The sequence below is a fragment of the Haliotis asinina genome, chromosome 7 (assembly GCF_037392515.1).
Source record: "Haliotis asinina isolate JCU_RB_2024 chromosome 7, JCU_Hal_asi_v2, whole genome shotgun sequence".
Lineage (NCBI taxonomy): Eukaryota > Metazoa > Mollusca > Gastropoda > Lepetellida > Haliotidae > Haliotis > Haliotis asinina.
Genome location: NC_090286.1, coordinates 58,257,659 through 58,278,513, shown reverse-complemented (window position 1 = coordinate 58,278,513; position 20,855 = coordinate 58,257,659). Strand labels below are relative to the sequence as shown.

At 36.7% G+C, this 20,855-nt stretch overlaps 1 protein-coding gene across 9 annotated transcripts; it reads left to right on the top strand.

Annotated features, from left to right (window-relative positions):
• Positions 1-95: 95 nt before the first annotated feature.
• LOC137290353 (DNA-binding protein RFX2-like) lies at positions 96-20,360 on the top strand. 9 transcript variants are annotated; one of them, XM_067821221.1, is made up of 17 exons: positions 96-222; positions 4,250-4,327; positions 7,271-7,397; positions 8,094-8,175; positions 8,938-9,019; positions 9,473-9,625; positions 10,574-10,594; positions 11,154-11,335; positions 11,441-11,557; positions 12,244-12,478; positions 13,559-13,650; positions 14,465-14,619; positions 14,846-14,943; positions 15,692-15,841; positions 17,105-17,313; positions 17,801-17,954; positions 18,255-20,360. In XM_067821221.1, the coding sequence occupies exons 2-17, from the start codon at positions 4,262-4,264 to the stop codon at positions 18,720-18,722; spliced, it is 2,391 nt and encodes a 796-aa protein (XP_067677322.1). In that variant the 5' UTR covers positions 96-222; positions 4,250-4,261; the 3' UTR covers positions 18,723-20,360. The 9 variants fall into 9 exon arrangements, with proteins under 9 accessions (XP_067677322.1, XP_067677319.1, XP_067677317.1 ...); XM_067821216.1 differs by having other exon boundaries at positions 141-222; positions 8,100-8,226; positions 17,801-17,963; XM_067821220.1 differs by having other exon boundaries at positions 141-222; positions 17,801-17,963.
• Positions 20,361-20,855: the final 495 nt, after the last annotated feature.

Below are 20,855 nucleotides of genomic sequence, written 5' to 3'. Positions count from 1 at the left end.
CGCGTCAGGTAATACTATGTATAGATAAATATATTATCTGTGTATAGCCTCTTTTAGTGACTGATCTTGTTTTTATCGTAGACCTTTGCATTCAGACCCGGCGAAGTGGCGTATGAAGATGGTTTGTGCTGACGCGAAGAGGCTGGCAACAGTTGCCGTAGGAATAAACGCCATAGCCACCGTAGCTGTGACGACTGTTACCCACCAACACGACCAACTAAGGTGATATTTCTTTTCCTTTAGACACTTGTGTATAGTCAAGATGTAGACTTGTTATTGCAGCGTTTGAAAACAGTTATCTAGATAAATTTCGGTGTAAATGTGATCATAACTGAGAGTAATAATTTCACGTATGTTCATCGCTGTTGTTGTGTAAAAATGGCGAAGGATATGCGGCGTTTTTCATCTCTATCGGTAAATGCGGTCGATCTGAGGCGGCATTTTCAAATTTCCAAAGTGATACCATGCCCGTGTGAGATGGGCAGGAGTAGCAACTGTGGTGTGTGCAGATGATGTATATTTCTTCGGAAAATGTATTACAGCGTTCCTGTGGCATAGAGTTATTGGAAGTGGGTCATAAAACGCCCTATTTCACCATGTGCTTAGATACCACATTGAGTAGCAACTATGCCACTATGAACTGCTTCGAAGGCACCATTCAAGTTGCTTGGTAACCATGAAGTGTGACCCCTGCCAAAAGTGTTTAAGGTGATTGTATTTACTCTACACACGTACTGATAGCATTGTTTACATAAGACGGGATCAGTTAGTTGAAGTGACATTGTCTGAAACTGTTGTTAATTTGGCAGTGTATTTGTCAGTGGCAGTTTGAGAAACAACGCATCTGTATACTTTGATTTGTCTTATTCAGTTTCATGTCATAATGACAGAAGTTTTCCCAAATTCTAAGTAATGAACTGGACATGTTCTTTGAATATCTTTTGTGTGTGTGTGTTAACTACACACAATGTCAAAATGTGCAGAGAGAATTAGTAGGGTATCATTATTTTTTCATTTCCTTATTACCTGTAGAAACTCCACATCTGCCATTAACTGCCAACCAGAGCAATGAATTATATGTTATGGATGGAATTTATCCTCAGCGTTATGAAAATTGAAATCAATTACACAACCAAATTACATACAAATACAACATAGAAAAGTCATGCAAACAAAACTGTCAATGTGACACAAAAATAAAAACGATTGGCAGGGGACCATGTAGGTGTAAATCATGTGATGTCATTCACCATTGGACTTAAGCCAAATCTTGATTGACGCAAATTTGTGAGTTATTTTACTGTTAATATGGTTAATTTTCGAACTTTGATGTGGCCAATATTAATATCACTTGAATGTGTGAAACATGCACAGGAAAGTTTAAAAAGTTGTCTAAACATTAAACTTGTCTTTTCTTCAACGTTTAAAGTCCTAATTGTTTCCTTCTAAATATGTACATAGGACCTTACTCAACCGATCTAATGAATATTGTTCGGAAGTAACAATAGTAGGAGTCAACTTATGTGGGGCCTTTTCCATTTACTCTTGCATTTCATTTATCAGCTGTGTCTGAGTAAATTACCTGAGCTGTGCAGTATTACAGCATTAACCAACACCTTCCAGTTCATGGCAAGGTGAACGATGGCATATTTTCAAGAAAGTCACATGTTAAAGTACATAAGGTGTATGTAAATTTTGTTGCTTATCGCACAAATTGCGTGTCCAACAGATGCATTTCAATGAAGATATGGTAGGTAATACTACAGCAATATGTACCAAATGTCATTTAGATTTCGCAGATGAATACAACTTGGTGCTAGTATGTCCATACCACTGTGCAAGCAAGATGCAGTTTGTTCCTTGGTAAGATCCATCCATTTAAGTTTAAGCAGTTTTTAAGCACAAAATATATTAATGTTATAAAAAGCCTACCAATCTATCTGAAGGGAAACCTACCTGTTTGACTTCCATCTATTGATGCACTATATTTATGTATATATATATTGAAAGTGTACAACCAATTGTGTATTTTTTTTTTACCGTGGGGCCATTATAAGAATAAACTCTCTCACATATTAAAAGAGCCGTGATATTGCTTCAGTGTGTGCAGGACTAAGGCCTTGTGAGCTTTAAGGTGATCAAGCAGAGGCATTCGAAAGAGTGAAGTTTAAACCAAGAAGGCCATGATTATTAAAGCATAATGATAATCAAATCGTGATTATTATAGCAATAGATTTACTATGAAAGCACATATGGTGGATTTTATTGGTCTTCAAAACATAGGACTCTTCACAAATCATCAGGTGGTCCAAAATAAAAGTCTAAAATATGGACAATTATGGAGCCCTGTATTATCCCCTACACTGTGTTTTGGGGATTAAAATGCACCCAGTTTGTCTGTGCACATTTATCATTTCGGGAGCAGAACTTTAAAACCATTCAGTATTTCTTCACCAGACTTGGCACATAGATAGATGTGGTGGTGTATTAGTGCCTTTTGGTAGTTTTGGAATTCTGAATAAAATATTTTTGACGTTTCCATGGCAGCAAGTGTGACTTCGACTGAAATTGCTGGTAGTTTTCTTTTCCTGAGCAGAACTCTAAAACCGTTCACAATTCCTTCACCTTATCTGAAGCAGAACTGTAAAACCTTTTAATATTTCTCAACCAAACTTCACATAGATTGGTCTGATGGTGTACTGGTGCCTTTTGGTAGTTTTGGAATTCTGAATAAGATATTTTCAATACTCTCTTTCCACTTTGCCAAAACATTTGGCATAATCATAACTAGGGGACATATCCATGAGGAGTAATTTACCGTTGCAGGGGATATTGATGACTGTGTCTTCTTGTATTAAAGTTGCATGTGTTTGGAGCATACAGATTACTTGAGTGTTTATTTGACATGGCAGCATGTAGGTCTCATGAACACAAACATGAACAGCTTGGTGACATATTGTTCTAAATGTGTTTATTATGGACATGCATTTTTACTTGTTAGGTTATCTCTGATGTTTCAGTGATGTGGTGCTTACTGTGTACATCTATCTGCCACACAATTAGTTACCTGTTTTTGAAAGACACAGGTAAAGGGAATAATTATGGGATGTGATCAGTGGTGGGTATTCCAGAGAATTTTCATATTGCGATATATTGCAATGTGAAATCATATATTGCAAGAAGTTTTTGGGTTTTTTTTTTTGAAAAATTAATACTTATAACCGAGGTACAACAAAATCACTGTGCTCGTGTAAGCCTTAATGTAAACTTTTAATCATAACTAAATGAAAATGTAAGTATTTGTGACAAAGGAAACAAGGAAAAGAGAGTTTCAAAGTAAACACAGTGGTTTCTAGTATGGATGAGTTTTTCCACTTTCTAAAAAGGTCCTGAAATTTTTCAGCAACTTGACCTGGTCAGGACATATCAGAGATCACTGGTCATTATTGAGTAGATATTTTAGACATTCAGAGCATGTGAACAAAATCACTTGAACACACCTTCAAACTGAACTTAACTGGACATTCGGTGTGAAAAATGGGAATATTCAAAGATTTTGGTGTGTTACAAAGTTTTCCAAGGGCATGTCAAAATACTGTTTTTCAATCAGCAAATCACAATATGTATTGTTTTCCTGTCTAAACGATAAATACCGGTAAACTGGTTTTATTGCACAGTCCTGGATGTGATACTAGGTCAGATACCAAAAGCATCAAGATCATTATTTGTAGAAATTTTGTGTTCATGTTACACAATGTTAATATTAGAAGCCATGCAGTATTTTGTTGTTACTTAAGCTTATAAATGAAGATACTATGTTATTTTTTGGTGTAATAGATGATCAGTTTGCAGCCCCAATTCATGGGGTTAATTCACTAATTTGTCTCCCATTTTTAATCTGCAGTTAATCTAATCATTGATAAATTGAGACTTAAAAATAAACAAGAAGCATGTATAGTTAATGTCCCTGTTAGTAATTGTTACCTGTACACAATACACTCTAATGAAAGTTGCTACAAGTTTACATAGTATTCTTTTCAGTCTTATGTCCAGTAGTGATTTACAGAGTCATCATAGTAATTAATTATAAGCTAGACAATTGCTGGTAAAGTTCTTTCATCATTGTGATTTTAGGTTATCCTAATTAGAGTTTCTTGTCACTTGGGGTTAACTTAGTCTGTTGTGTTATAAGTTTTAATTGTTGTCTTAATTGGCATTAATTAAACTGACTGGCATGTTTTGATTGCAGAGTGGTGTGCCAATGGCCACCCAAACCTATGTAACAGATCTACAGGCTATGAACCCAGCCACATTGCAAGTGCAGCAAGTAAGTCACCACCATAGATTCTCCTGCCTTCAATAATAGATGTTTACTTTATTGATTTCTTCTGATTGAAGAAGTCTGTTGACTCCTTATAGTTGTGTGTTCAATAGATCTGTACCTAGTGACCTTCAGGATTATGCTGGCAGTTAGTCGATATTTGAGGAATTCATCTTTATGATCACTTTCTCCTATTGCCCGATGCCAAGGACAAGTCAGTTTGCATTTCGGGCTGTCATGTAATGGTATCTTACTTGTCTGTGGGTTACTAGATAATTTCCGCTTAAGGTTTCAAACTGCAAATAGACTTGGATTTCATTTCATGTCTGCTCAAAATGTATTTATTGCCATTTGCATTATAATAAAGCAGAGTTATCTTTCTTTCCCATTTATCATTTCTTGATACTGATAGGTAGTCCAGTAAAAAAATTGAACCCTGCTTTCTAAAATGCTGTGTCTGTTTCCTTTACATGTAGCAGTATTTCATGTTTAATGGTACCTACAAGGTTACTTGTCATTGACAAGCTCAATACTTCACTATAGTTAGAACACAGTATACTAAAACAAACTATGCTTATTCTGAGATGTATAATATTTTAGCAGTTCTAAGAGAAAAACCATGTGAAAGATTTTCCTGAAACTTCTTTGTCTACAACTACTGTATCTATTCTTCATTGGTTTTCACTGTATACATATTGGATTGTTGTCCGCTTCTGTACATTGTGAGAGTTACAGCACATTCTTTTCTCCATCCTTGATCATTACACAAGCGTATTTATGAAATATCTGTATGCATCTCTCCCTAAATCAGTTGAATAGGGTTACTTACACTTTACTTTATGAGAAGTGAATCTGATCATTGTTCTATAAGGATTTCATACTAAAAACCAAAAAGTGTGATATTTTTCAAAGGTGACATTGTCTTTGTTTTCCAAGACCCTATTTCATGTCCTTTGTTCAGTCTAGAATCTTTGTTCTAGGTTAAACATTTGATGAATTAAAACACTTACTCGGAGGTTAGTGTAATGAAGAAACAAACTGGTGTGCAGATCTTGAAAATGTATGATTTGTAACCAGATGGCGATGTAGAAGTGGGCTGTACAACCCTCAGTGCATAGTCTTCTATGACGATCCACTCAAGTAGTGTAATGTAACTAACCACAACTGGAAATTGGTGTACGCGTATAATGGTGTTGCAGGCAGAAAAATGTGATGAGGAAAGTGAAATTCTCTGTATCTTCTCATCCTGACAGTCTAGGGTTGATAGTCAACAGTTCAGTGATTTTGTTTAAGAAGGCTTGGCAGTATGAAAACAGGTCGTTTCTGTTTGTCTTGTGTTGTCTTTAGCAATTTAATCCTCTAGCTTTATTTTCTTTATCATGTAGAAACATTTTTTTTCTTATAATTAAGTCATATGAAGTGCTATAATTTTCTAGAGTGATGCAACAGTTAGGTCTGCAACGATTTGGTTATATGCCATAAAAAATGAAATCTGACATCTTAGTTTCCATTTTCAGTTACGATTATCAATATTTCAATTTGATATTTGACCACTGTTCTGTATCTAAACATCATATTGTATTTGTTTGAAAAAGGTTACATCATTGATATTCCTTACTTCCTTGTCAAATCTTGGAAAAGTGATGATTCTGAGTGTGAAGTGAAATCTGATGTTTTTGAATTTTATGAAGAATCAAATCGAAAATGATCGAATCAATGGTCAAGTATGGAAAATCGAAACAAGGTCAGGGTGAATCGCTGCATTCCTTGGAAAAATTCATTCTACAGAGTGTTCATGTTACAAGTGTGGTGATCATTGCATGTACTTTCACACAGGCATTTGGCTTAAATCTTTCCACTGATGGGGTAAGTGGGATGCCATGTTTGCAGTGAAGATTTCTTTTTAGAACTGTTGCACATAGCTAGATCATTCAAAAGTAACTTGGATGGGAGACAAACTCAGTTCTGAAGCTGAGTAATGGATACTGATCATGTTTCATTGAGATGTTTGCTTTCTAGTACTTACATATCTGTTGCTTTGGTGTCACCTTCCTTGTGCCATGTGTGCCTTCCAGCCAACATGAACACCATACTAACTGCAATTTCTTGTCTGATTATCACTGATTACACAGGCACACAGCTTTTTGTTTGTGATACTTGTGATACTTTGTGATTTGATTTCAGCTGTTGTTATAATTCCCAAATCACTGTTTGCCAGAATATTGTGATTTAGGTTAAACATAGATACTATTTGTATTTTACATATTTCATCTCCAGAATTTAAGATGAAAACTTGTAACTATTTATCAGATGATTTTTTCTTGACAAACCATGTTGGATCTGTCTAGTAGGACCTTTTCAAATCATAAGTAGAAGATTTTGATTTTTTTGTATGCAGCAGTGTATTTAATTAAAACAAATTTCATTGAACGCATTAGTACATCCTTCAGTGTGTTCAGCATGTACAAGAAACTCCTGCTGACCCCTAAGGATAATCCTACCAACAGAATACTATCCCAGGGTAAAAGCAAAGTACTGCCCAGTTGTATGATCTTACGGAATTTGCTAGGTTCGGTTCTTTAAAATACAATAGAATCCAGTCATCAAAATATGGTCATTTATTGGTTATTGCATTTGATAAATAACCATGACAACATAAATATCCATGTAACACTGTGCACGCGCAACATATATAAACTAGTTAAGTGTACGATGACTGCAATATATAGCTAATTAATGACAGTAATTGATTGAACATGAAATTTGAGTAGGGTGGGCTAGTCCAGTAGGGGGTCAGATATGAGTTATGTATTTTAAAGACAGTATATCATTTACATCCTTTCTGGCTGATTGCTTTAAATAAATGGTATATTTCAGTTTATGCAGTTTATAGATTCAGTGAAAGGAAGCTATTTATTTCTTGAATATTAATGAGATTGGATGTTTCAGGCAGCAGTAGTGAAAGCAACAACAGCCTCAGGTAGCAGTGTGCAGACAGCATCCAACAAAGTGGCGCCCACAACAACTATCATCCAGCCTGCTCAGGCCCACTCTGGCCAGCAGTTCATTGTCACCAGTGAGTTTAAGGCTTGCTTGTTCAGTGACATGATAGTGAATGAACACATTCCATTCAATTTCACAACTGTTCAAAACTGTCTTTACACTAGATTTGAGCTTGTGATGAGCAGTCACAGTTATTTGGATATAAATCATTCATGGAGATGTTCACTCAGTAGAAACCTGTTACTGTGATGAATATTAAAGAACAGTCTATGTTTTCAGGTTCTTTAAATATTTGATGGGCATTAATTGGTGTAAATGCAGTTCTGAACCTAATCCTTGAATTGTTAAGGTACTTCAAAAGAAAAGTTGGCAATATGAGTAGGGTAGATTTATACTTGATGTTGGTCTTGGTTTCAGAATATCCACACACAAATTATGGCTTCAATAATTTATTATTGTATTTGATTCTACCTTTAAATATTCTGAAAATAGTTTTAGATACTGGTTACCTGTGGAGACAGGATTCAATCATTTGTGGCTTGGCTGTTGTTGCTGTTGCCTGTAGATATTATCTTTTTGAGTTAAATATTCCGAAGGCAGTCGTCATGCATTGTCACAGTCGAAGGCCTTACTATTGGTGGAGAGCATATAATGGTACCCATGTCAATCGTTTGTTTTGGATTTTTTTTTTACACCTATGTTACATAATTATGTTGAGAAAGTTTTGACAAGTTCTTGGAAAGTGCTGATGTTACTATTTATGTTCCAGCAACAGTGGGTGAGCAGGTGGAGCAAGGGCAGGAGACTGTCACTTTGCAGGGAGGACAGACTGTTTATCAGTCACAAGTACAGTACGTAGATGGATCTGATCCAAGTATCTACGCAACTACAAATGGCCAAATGTACGAATAAGTGTTCAGAGTTAAATGAAACCTAGATGTGGAGTGGCGATGTTGAGCTGCTGTTGATGGCGTTCCGCATGATATGTTTAACCAGCACCATCTGTCTGCCTGTCTGTCGCCTGTTCTCTTGATGTTCAGGCACATGACAGCAAGCAAGCGTGTTTCTCAGCACTTTGTTGATACTGACCTACCTACTACCTACCTACCGACAGGAGCATGTGCCTTGTCGCCAACTGCCGTGTTGATGATTTGATTCTCTGTTGTGTTCTCTCACCTACATCTCTTGTCACCTCATGCTGGAGTGTGCTGTGTCCTACACTATCTATTCATGCCTGTGCTGCTTTTCTTATACTGTGACAGAGAAATCATACAGGATGAAACCTCCACTCCCTTATCAGAGGCCATGGAATATGTTCTTCAACTTGCTGAATACTTACAAGCATTTGCCATTTATCACATACTGCATTATTTCTCTGACAGTTGAATTATGTCTTGTTACAATGGTTATCATATTGCTGACGTTATACAAATTTGATTTTTACTGATTAAGATTTGTGTTTTTTAATTCATTAGTAAACAAAAGTTGTACAACATTTCTCCAAGTTTTCCTCATTTTTGCAATTATTTTAACAAATACTTTTGCAACGGTAATTGATGTGATCTGTCACTTCAAGGATATGAAAGTTTGTATCATTCTTAATATCATTTTAGGCAAAACTATCAGGACTATGGACAGAATGCAATGTACACTCCAGTGTCTGGAACCTATTATCAAACAGCCCAAGGTACCCAGGTAGGTAACAGATCTTCATGCATTTAAATGCAAAACTCACAATAATTGTGATCCTTGGATTTGTCAATTGTTGGTTTCACTATGGGGGTATGTTGGTTTCAACATGACCTGCATCTCATTGGGCTTTCCTACTGCATTAAGTGAGTGAGTTTAGTTTTACGCCACACTGGGCAATATTTCAGCTATATGGTAGCGGTCTACTGCATTGTGCCTGAGCCCTACTAACTGAAAGTTATCTCTTAATTATACACTTTAGGTTATACATCTTGTGTAGAGGGTCTACTGTGCTAAAATTTGAATAGATTTTATGGTAGCTTATGAATATATACTAATACACATTTATCTTAGCTTACTTTTTTTTATCAAGATGATCAAAAAGTCATGGACTGTATGCGCCATGATGATACCATTTCCTATGAGCAAGCCTTTCACTGATGTCTGGTGTATATGCAGGTTGCCACTGGCATTGTTCCGATGGGATCTGCTGTGCAGGCAGTACAGGGTCAACTCATTCAACAGCAGGGAGGTACATATCTCATCCAGGGAGGCACAATGGATGGGGAAGGCACCCCTCTAACGCACACAACCAGAGCATCACCTGCCACGGTGAGTTGGTTCATGTCAGTTTTGTGTTGTTGTGAGTCTCTATCGCAGATTTACAAACCCATGCTCACTGACCTAACTATCTGGCCTAACCTCACAAACTCTTGGTGTGGGTCACTGCTTACCAATAGTTAGTTTTATATCATGCTTGCATATTGCTCCACCTCAGTCTTCTTATTTCTCTGTCTTGAAGTTATGGTAGGTACTTGATTCTCTGTAAAATAGTTGGGAAAATGTCTTTCCAGGTTACTTACATGCCTTCAGTGATCTTCTTACTAATGTAGATAAAATGTTGGACAAGAATCACACTTGGTCCAGATTGAGTGGATATGAAGTCAGAATCAAGCATTGACTACTATCACTTGATTTTTGCCAGCCAGTTATTTCAGGATTTTTTAAAAGCTATATTTGTCTATTTACAGATGTTTCAAGTAATCAGGGATTAAATGTGTTCTAAATGTAGCTGTGTAATCATGCATAAGTAACCAATGTGTAACCCATGTTTGCTGTGTGCAACTAACACAAATCCTGTTGTATTCACTTACCAGGATAGCACTCTACTTGATTGATGCCAAAATTCTTCATGTGCACTATGTTCTAAAGATAGTGAGAAAGTGTGTACAATTTAGCCTGTAACATTGGCAACAAAAGTCATACTTAGACTATGGCTGTTGTGAGGATGTTCTTTGGAACTCTGTGCATGTATGTAAACAGATACAGAAATTCTTTACCCACACTTAGTTCCAGTTGAAATGCATCTAAACCGTGTCTCAGATTCTGTGTATTGTAGACTTAGATTGTGTCGTCAACTTTTGCATGCTGATTTTGTGCAGATACCTTGTAAAGTGCTACTGATGGTAGCCCTACATATTGAAAACTGTGCATGGTGATGGCTGTATCTCATTTGGATTAACCATTGTCTCAGATCTCTTATTTGTTTTTTTATTACAGAAATATCACGGAGTTTATGAAGTACGTACCTCATTTTTGTATTTTAATCAGTCTTTTGTAAGCCGCACACAGTGTTACAGCAGTACAAATCTGAGACACGGTTTTCAGTGCGTTTATTTTTCTTTCATTTAATTATTTATGTACTTTTGTTTTCATTTGTCACCCATTCATTTCATTTTTTGTAGAGTAAATTGTGAAGATGAACCAGTTACATATCTACATAGTATGGCACTTTGAAAGGTGTCATGCCATTTTAGGTTCGATGTAACGCTGTTGTGAGAATGTAGTTTTCAACCATTTTGAGAGTAATTGTTCACTTGCATGCACTTTGGAATATCTTTTATTGATAATCTTTGTATTACGATCTGAAGAAACCTGAACACGATGAATATAAGACTATGTACTAAAACGTAACATGTCAGCACTTGGCATAATTTTATGTTCAGTTACACGAAAAAAAGTAAAATATTAGTGATAACATCTCTTCGACTTTGTCATTGTACGTTACCATACCATTACTATAACAATAATAACTGAGTGATGAGTATGACAAGTTGAATAAAGTATGATTGGTTGCCAGGTTCAATGGCTGCTAGACAACTATGAGACTGCTGAGGGCGTGAGTCTGCCTCGGAGTACACTGTACTATCACTACTTGCGGCACTGTCAAGAGCAAAACCTTGACCCCATGAACCCAGCATCATTTGGAAAACTTATCAGATCTGTATTTTTGGGACTTCGCACACGACGATTGGGAACCAGGTAATATCTGACAGTTCTAACAGACCTTTAAATATTTTAATGATTGTTACAGACTTTGAACACTGATTTTCTGGATGTAACACATTGTTAATGGTTTTCTTTCAGGGGGAACTCAAAGTATCATTATTATGGTATTAGAATCAAGGCCAATTCTCCTCTAAACCAGTTCACTGATGACCAGACCATGGCCATGCGTCAGCAGCCAATGTATCAAAGCAAAAAGTAAGTACAATACCAGAGTTTTACACAGACTTTGAAATATGAGAGTCATGGTGACTCGCAGTGTTTATTTTTTGGTCATTTTCAGTATTTGTGAATCATGAAATTTTAGTGTAATTATTTGTGTATATCAAGACAAGGGTTTTGGAAAGATTTTGTTGTTTTGTGTTGTATAGTCATCTGTCTTTTTAGTTAATAAATAGTACGGTTTTCTTTGTACAATTCAGTCTTAGCAAGGTCCAGTACTCAAATAGTCATGCTTGTGAGTTATTCACTGTAGCATACAGTTATTAACATGAATTGAAAGAAAGTAGCTAAATTAATGAAGACAAACACACAAAAACTATCATTGTTTGCTGATCAAATCAATTTTGTTGAATTGAATTCTAAGGGCCATGCATTAAACTTGTGTCAAGCTTGACTAGTATGATAATATTTTAAGAGTCTAGTACAAAATTGTTGGCTCAAATACACAGGCATCGTGCATCAGGTAAAACCCTGTAATGAGACTTAATGAAGTAGGCTTCCCAAAAAGAAATATACAATTCTGAAGTATTGGATGTGCAGGTGATGATCTCAGAAAACAAATAAAATATTGGCACTAGTTACACAATTATTCATCCTAGATTTGAACACCCCAGTTTGGAACTGTTTACTTACATCAGTGATAACCACATCTCACATTCCAGGCCAAGCAACAGTAAGATGGATGGATCAGAAGGTGATACCAGCAGCCAGGGAAGTCACACACCTGGGTCACAGGAGACCAACTCATCTCAGCAGCAACACCAGCAGTTCCTTGGTGATGCATCAACAGCCATCCCAAACTTTGAGGACATAGATACAAGCAGTGACCCCCTTCCTGATGGAGTCACCCCTGCTGAGATCAGAACCTTTCAAAAGATGTACAGAGAACATGCTGAGGTCAGCCATTACATTCACTCTCCATATTATGAGTCTGTTTTGATTAAGTTAGTTGTACAGTAAAACACTTTTATAACGAACTACAAGGGACCACTGAAATTAGTTCGTTATATCCATAGTTTGCTATTCACAAAAATCCATTGAAAGAACAGTAAAACACACTATACAGTACAACACATTCCCACTCAGGTTATTCGAACATTCATTCATTCATATTACGTTCTTTTCCCTACAAAGTCAGTAATCCTTACACAGGTCACTCGTCACTACGCACTCTTCATTGAATATGTAGCGTATTTTAAAAGTCTCACGAGTTATAAAAAGCTTCTGTCCACATTTCTGATGTGTGTGGGAGTCATATACATAGGCCTTTTGAGGGGATGCACTTGTTTTCTATTAAATCGCCAAAAACCGGAAGTATACAAAACTTGGTCGTCAGCAGCAGGCTTTACGGCCTCCGGCAATCTGATTGGTTAATAATGCAAACTACAACTTCACATGGATGTAAAAACTGGAGTGTGTTTTGTACACAAAAGTGTTAACCATTGACGTCTAACTTACTGGTCAGATTTCAAAGTGAGCGCCACTAATTGACACTGATTGAATTTGCTCAGTTGACTATTCGCACCATTAATTAGTGTTAACTGGAACTCTCAAGAATTTCAAAGTGAGCATCGCTAACTGGCAATGACACTGATTGAGTTCGCTCAGTTCGTTATTCGCACCATTGATTAGTGTTACCTGGGACACGCGGGGATTGCAAATTAGTTCGCTATAGCCAGTAAGTTTGTTATAGAGAATTCATTATTCACGACTTTTTTATATGATAACATATAGTGGTTTATTCGGACTTTTAGAACAGTTCGCTATAGCCGTCAGTTCGTTATATCCGTGTTCGTTATAAAAGTATTCTACTGTATATGTAAGGTTATGGAAAGTTGTTTTAATTGTTTCTCCTGAGACTGCAGAGTGAAAGAAAACTGTTCATGAAGTGTATTAGAGGAGTATGTTTGCAGTTGTGTTCTGTGTCTAGCTAAATATGGTCAGGTCTTCAAAATGTACTCTTTATCTTCTAAACAGGCTGTAGTTGATGTTGTAGTCAATCTACAGTTCTCTCTCATCGAAGCACTCTGGCAAGGCTTTTGGAGGAATCAGCAATCTGAACAAAATAGGTATGTCAGAACAACATTTTTGTTTGTAAAGGCCAGTCTATTTTGGTTCACTGCTTGTGATGTGGATGTTAAGAATGCCTTTTTTTGTGCATGTTGGACTGTTTTGTATTAAGACTTCTTCCGCAACATATTTTATGTTGGTCTGTTGCCTATATCAAGCCTAGAATTTCAGACATAAAGTTACTTCATGAAATAATCAGTAGATCTTACATACGTAATGGTTGGTTTGGTCCCATTTTAACATATCTGGCAAGAGTGAACGTGAGTTGTAATGGGGACATCCTTAGAGCTACAACATCTTGGCTCTGTAACATGTGTCATCATAATGCATGTTAGAAATTCACTAAATGTGAAAGGGTATATTTGGAATCCATAAGAATGATGATGAACCAACTCTGATGACAACTTGGGGAATGAATGACATTTTAAGAAATACATGTACTGATGTAGGTAAATAAAATGATCGTAGTGGACCCAGGATTCTGAAAAAAATAAAATAAAAATAATTGTGCTCCTAATCATCAATACCAAAACTCAAGCATTGTGCATAATGTTGTATGGAGAATATGCAGCTTGATTTTGTCTGGTTATTACTTTAGGCCCATAACTACTGGCCCAGTCTGCTATCCACCCATTCACCTAGCTCTTTCTTTCTTCACATAATCAGTTTGGGCTATTTCATATGCCTGAATTTATTTTCTAATTTGAAGAACTGTCTAACCATCAATTTGAATTTTTTCCATTTATTCATGTTGTGTCTGTAGGTTCAGGAATTTGCTGAAGGGGTTAACGTATGTTGAAATCTTTTTTTCAGTGCAGAGAATGAATTTGAGAAACGACTGCCAAAAGAGAAGCTATTTGCTTTGTGTAAATATGAACCTGTACAGAAATATGTACGCAGATCTGATTATGCTTTCTATCAAGCATTAGTGGAAGTATTGATTCCTGATGTTCTCAGGCCTATTCCCAGTAAGTACCACTGTCCATTGCAAACTTATCTTGTCACTGTATGGCTGGAATACTGCTGAACTCACCTCAACTCAACCACTGTCATCACCGTCACATATAGTAGTAATCTTTCTGGATCTTTACTACTGTACTTGAAAATAATTCATACGGTAAACATATCTTGTAAGAAGTTTTGTGAACTATGTAATGGTTCAATGTTACTGAAATCTTTCTTGATTGACTTCAGGTTCTCTGACTCAAGCCATAAGAAATTTTGCCAAGAGTTTAGAGAATTGGCTCAAGAGTGCCATGGTAGATGTGCCAGAAGAAATGGTCAAAACAAAGGTCAGTATTCCATCAGTGTAGCAGAATTCTAGGATAGAAATCAGTCTTCAGTGACATGTTAGTCTTAAAGGTTACTGGGGCATTGGAAGTAACCTAGTGGTGAAAGCGTTCAAAGATCTGAGTGTGAAGCCTAGTTTTTGTGCCCCCACCAAGAGTTATGTTGCTGGAATATTATTCCAAGTGGCATAAATCTATACTCTCACTCACACTTAAAAGGTGAGAGGAGAGATGTATTAGGTGTTTGTTTCTTGACAGTGTGATTGTTCCTTGATGGTCCAGGCCGGTATCCTCAGTGTTGATCACTGGATTTTCTTGTCCAAACTGCATTATTTACAGACTGTGCCATATATCTGGAATATTGCTGTGTGCAGCATTAAACAATAGACAAGTAATGTCTCAAAGATGTTATTATTTCAACCAGTGGCTCTACTTGTCCACACTTGATTGTATATTTGATGATATTGCTGACTGATCCAAAACATTTACACATGGACTACATTGCTGCATCAATAGAAGAAAGAGAACCAGTTCAATCAGAACTAATTGTGTTGTTTGTATTTACTCATATCTGGAGCCACAGTTCATGAACAGTTGTTATTTGATGATTTCCATCACGCTACAGGCATGTACTAGGAAACCACTGTGTGTTTGGAAATGGGTTATTGTCAAATAATATCAGAAGTGTCGCCAAAGTTTTCACATGTAAGAAAGTATTGATGAGCAGAAATGACTGTTGTCTTTTTGTCAGGTTGGTGCTGTTAGTGCCTTTGCTCAGACGCTGCGACGCTACACATCTCTCAACCATCTGGCTCAGGCAGCGAGGGCCGTCCTACAGAACACATCACAGATCAACCAGATGCTAACTGATCTCAACAGAGTAGACTTTGCTAATGTGCAGGTATTGAATATGAGCCAAATGAAAGAAATGCGATGAGAATGAAGGAATGTTAAATCTAATATTGAGAAAATTCAGTATTCAGAAAACATTTACAAATATTACAATGATTGCTGAGTTGTCTCCCCTGAGCTACTTTGACTGAAAGAATTTCATCAAGTTCAGGGACATCAGCATTATTATACAGAGACAAGGCGTTTGAACAGATAATTCTGGATCCATGAAATAGTTACTTGTAGATATGAACATATTTAATTTTTGGTTTACCAGTTCTTAAGATCATATTAATGTAGGTGGTCAGTATTTTTCATGTGTGGAAGACTGATAACAGCATTCAGTTCTAGTTCTCCTTTCACAAAGCAACCTTTACTAAGGTTAACCTTAACTCCGATTCTTTAACACTGCACTCAGGGTACCTTACATTTAAGTAACCTAAGTGAAGTGTTCAAGAATGGGAGTTAATAATGCTGATGCTCTTAGACTTAGGTAACCTTTGTGAAGCATTAAAGAATGGGAGTTAAAGTTAACCAAGTAAAAGTTGCTTTGTGAAAGGAGCTGCTGGCCTGTAACAATGCCGTGCTCGTTTACAGTGAAAAGATGGATTGCCAAATTCAGTTTATGTAGGGACAAGTATATGCTGTAATACATAAAACAGAATAAGCTGAAACAAATATTGTGTTGATTGCATTAAATGTGCCTGTGATGATTATAAAGGTTGTTTTTCATAAATGTATTTGTAAATTAAATTTAAAACCTTCTTGTGCCTTTCATCACTGTTTTCTTGTGCTAAATGTTTGTGAAGTGAAAAATTGCATGCTGTTAAGGCCTTGACCATTAACTGATTGTGCTATTATATGTCATAGAGTTCTTGAAAGGGATGTAGAAGTTTGAGATAATGACAAACATCAATGCACCACATGTTTTATGGATAACTTCTGTTCTTCTTTATGCTGTGTTTCAGAGCTAATTTTTGCACCTTTATCTGGTGAATGTCTGATGAAGGTGCAAGAATTAGCTCTGAAACATTTAAGAATGAAAGAAGTTGTTAACCATAAAACATGTCATTTTCATCTCATTTGATAGTTAAGTGTGTCAAGGTTTGAATAGGCCATGGTTTTTTGATGAAAGAAGGACATTAGCATTTTTATTTCAATTAACTTGACTTGGTAAGAATATTTTACTGTTATGTCTACTGATAGTTATGTACCAGTGTGTAATATGTTCAGAGAGGTCATACTTTTAGGTTTAAAACTTTGTTTCATCTAGGAGCAGGCCTCCTGGGTATGCCAGTGTGAAGATGGTGTGGTACAACAGCTCCAAGAGGACTTCAAGAAAACACTGAAACAACAGAATTCGCTGGAGCAGTGGGCTGTTTGGTTAGAGGGCGTGGTCAACCAGGTGCTCAAGCCACATGAGGGGAGTCCAAATTTCCCTAAAGCAGCCAGACAGTTCCTTCTAAAATGGTCATTTTATAGGTTAGTTCTACCACAAATGTACAACAGTTTTCATAGTAAAAGTGGAAGGGGCCAAAGGATTCTGATATGGCTTATATATTTTCTCGGTTTGTACACTATAAACACATTAGGCTCTGTAATTATGTTAATACTTTAAGAGTAAACTTGAGCCATTAGTGAATATTTCATAAAGCATAGTGCATATGTCAACTGGTGGGGTGAACTGGCAGGAAGTGATGTTTGAGGTGCTCATGTATGTATTTGGTGCTTTATATTTTATCAGAAATATGGATTTTGAAAAAAAACATTGATAAGCAAGTTGAAAAGTTACAATTGGACTGAATTGAACTAGGTTGTATTGTTAGCTTTCTCAGAAATATTCTGCATATTTGTGAAAGGACAACTCAAACTTAACTGACTCATAATGATTAGTCTGTATTTTGTACATATTTTGTTGGAGTTCATCCAGAGATTGAACAAAGTGTTTATGAGGTTTAGTTCATTTCAGCTCGATGGTGATCCGAGATCTAACATTGCGCAGTGCAGCCAGCTTTGGTTCATTTCACCTGATCCGATTGTTATATGATGAGTACATGTTCTACCTAGTCGAGCACAAGGTTGCCAGGGCAACAGGAGAAACCCCCATTGCTGTTATGGGCGAGGTGCGACAGGTAATCATATCATTGGGTAAATTAGTTAAAAAGGGCATAGCTGTTGAATTGCTGCCATGGGATATTTTTTGGCTAAATTTAATATTTTACCATTCAGGGCTTACTTGCACAAAGCGATCTTAGCCCTACGACTATCTTAAGCCTATGTTAGAGAATGGGAGTTACAATCATTGTAGCGCAAAGATCAATTTCTGCAAGTGTGCCCAGGTCAGTTGTCATATTTTCAGTTTAAATACGTTATAGTCAAGTTAGTATGCATGAACTTACCGTCTTTAAAATTATTTTTTTCAGTTCATAGATCTTAGCAGTGCCATTGCCTTGAGCACTCTGGAATCTGATAAACCTGCTGTGCCATCCCCTATTCGACACAGTACAAACAATGTGTCTACTTCATCCAACTCCAACACAACTACTGTGATGCTTGTAACATCCAATGCAGGCTCAGCAAATAACAGTAGTAGTGTTGCTCCTACAGTTACAGTCAGACCCACAGCCAATGGCCTTCCTGCAACAGGGACATCCACAAGCAGTTCGAATGCAAACACAGTGGTTGTTTTGTCCTCAACTGTAGCTGGAAGTGCCCCAGGAACCAGTACTATTACTGGAGCTTCAGCGTCACTACCCACTGCTGTTACAGTGCGAGCTGCAGCAGCTGCCACTGCCCCAAACACAAAGACTCATACCATTCTTGTCATGCCTGTAGCCTCAACAGCAACCTCAGGAGATGTTACAGCTGCCAAACGTCTTAAAACAGAATGAAGTCACTGACAGATCCTTTATATATTTTTTCCATGATAACCCATTGTGATCAACTTTCTTTGAACTTGTGATTTAGACATGTGACAAGCCCAGTTCCTCTAGATTTTATTTATTGTCACAAGGGATGAAGGTTCTGTTGATGCATTCATCCTGTGTGATGTATTGATAGCTTTAAGTATTTTTTATGCTGACAGTTAACACCAAGTTAGAGATTTGTGTTCATTAGCTGTCAACTGTTGACAAAGTCGCTAGGTATTCTTAGTACTGTAGTGATAGCTCCAAGGGAGGTCATATACTTTTTAACTTGAAGCTAGTGGCTTTTTTTATTTTGCTTTGTTCAGTCTTTTTTTATATTAGTTTGTTACTTGCCTGAAGTTGAAAAGACATTCCTTGCTTTTAGATTACAGGATTTGACAGCTGATTCGTCTGATACATGCTTGTTATTAGTGGCATAGACTGCCCACACCTACCCTACCCAATCGGTTTCCTACAGTGTTTTAGATGTGTACAGTGCTCCCTTCAGTCTTAATGTACATACTACATTTAAGTATTTTCTATGTGTACAAAAGATGATTTATATTTTATGTTGTTGAGGTTTGTGTGAAGCCCTGTGTGGCCAACTCCAGTATTCCTCTAGGATTGTACATACATGTTGTTATTTATATGATGATTATCTGCTGCTGCTGGATTTAGCTGCAACACACTATGGCAGCTACCCACCCATTCACACACACATGCACACACCGTTACAATCAGATACATGTGTATTCAGTTCAAAAATAAAAACACACAGTCACTGGTATGTGAGAGTTCATGGTAGGGTTGGGTCCTGATATGTCTGGATTTCCCTACAGATGAATCAAATGCATTTGTTAACTGCCATATGAAGTCATTTTAGAAAGAAAATGGTTCTGTAGCTGCTTACATGCTGCAGGGGCTTCTACCCTGACTTCGGTACATATTATGTCAATAACTCTCAGATATTTCTGTTGATCTTCATGTTACTTACTCCCTTTTAGATCATTTTTAGACAGGCAGATACAAATCACTTTGCTAAAGAAATGGCATTTTGTGCTGACTAGTCATTTAAGTCAGGAACTACTGGGCTATTTTTCAGTCAAATCTAAATCAATTTGGAGTTGGTTTGTGTATTAATGAAATGGTAAAGTAACTTTGTAATGTAGACATTGATAAAATCTCTGCCACATTATGCACCTTCATTATACAGAGGAAATAAGATGCTCAAGAAGTCAATGAATGGGAGTTTTCCATTTTGAAATTTGCCAAATCCCTGTGTTGTATCAGTCTTTCCCAGCAAATGGGGCACATGTTTCCATGACATTTGTGTCTGTTGCTTGTGACATTTGTTACAATAATCAATATTTATGCTGTTTTGTATATAGATAAATTGATGCAAACCTTGCTGCCAGTGTTGCTGAGTTGCTCCCCACTCGCTGCCCGCTCGCCCGCCGCCTGTTTCATGTGTTCAAACTTACACCTAGGTGATTGGTAACTGTACTGCTGTCATACTCAAATTGAACTTGATCTATAATATATTGAAGAATGCAACAAAATATTTTTGTGAATCAAAACAATAATTGTGTAAAATGGCTAGAAATAAATGAAATAGAGATCTGACTTTAATGTTCTTTGTTTTCTTTTCAATATTTTGGGATTTGGAGCAACATGCATATTTGAAGAGATGGGCCTTAAAAGTGGTAACTCCAATATTTTCATGGATTCTTTTGGTGTGTCTGTTCTGTGGCTTATGCATATTTATTAGGTAAGTTTAGTTTGAGCAAGTACATTTCCATTGCCCAATATCATCGTGATTATTCATATTAGCACAGGAACATAGTACCGATTGTATTGCTAGTTCAGTTAAAACAAAAAGAATAGAGAGAGATCTCTATATTTAAAACATGTCTGAAAACCAACATATTTCCCAGTGGTGTACAGACCTGAAGTTGCTTGCAAGGCACAATGACACTGTAATAAGATTATTATCACATGGCATTTGTATTTCAACACTTAAATACTTGTCAGTTGACTGATTTTGTGAAAGGAAAAGAATTGAGTTCAGGTTTAATGGACCACAAAGGAAGTTAGGTGTGTATGCTATTTGGTCTGGGC

What these genes read in the sequence shown, in the direction of transcription:
- LOC137290353 (XM_067821215.1), top strand. Translation starts at nt 4,262, where the DNA reads ATGGCCACCCAAACCTATGTAACAGATCTACAGGCTATGAACCCAGCC. An exon ending in AATATCACGGAGTTTATGAA is followed by an intron (nt 10,595 to 11,153) that starts GTACGTACCTCA and finishes ATTGGTTGCCAG; the next exon opens with GTTCAATGGCTGCTAGACAA. An exon ending in AAGAAATGGTCAAAACAAAG is followed by an intron (nt 14,944 to 15,691) that starts GTCAGTATTCCA and finishes TCTTTTTGTCAG; the next exon opens with GTTGGTGCTGTTAGTGCCTT.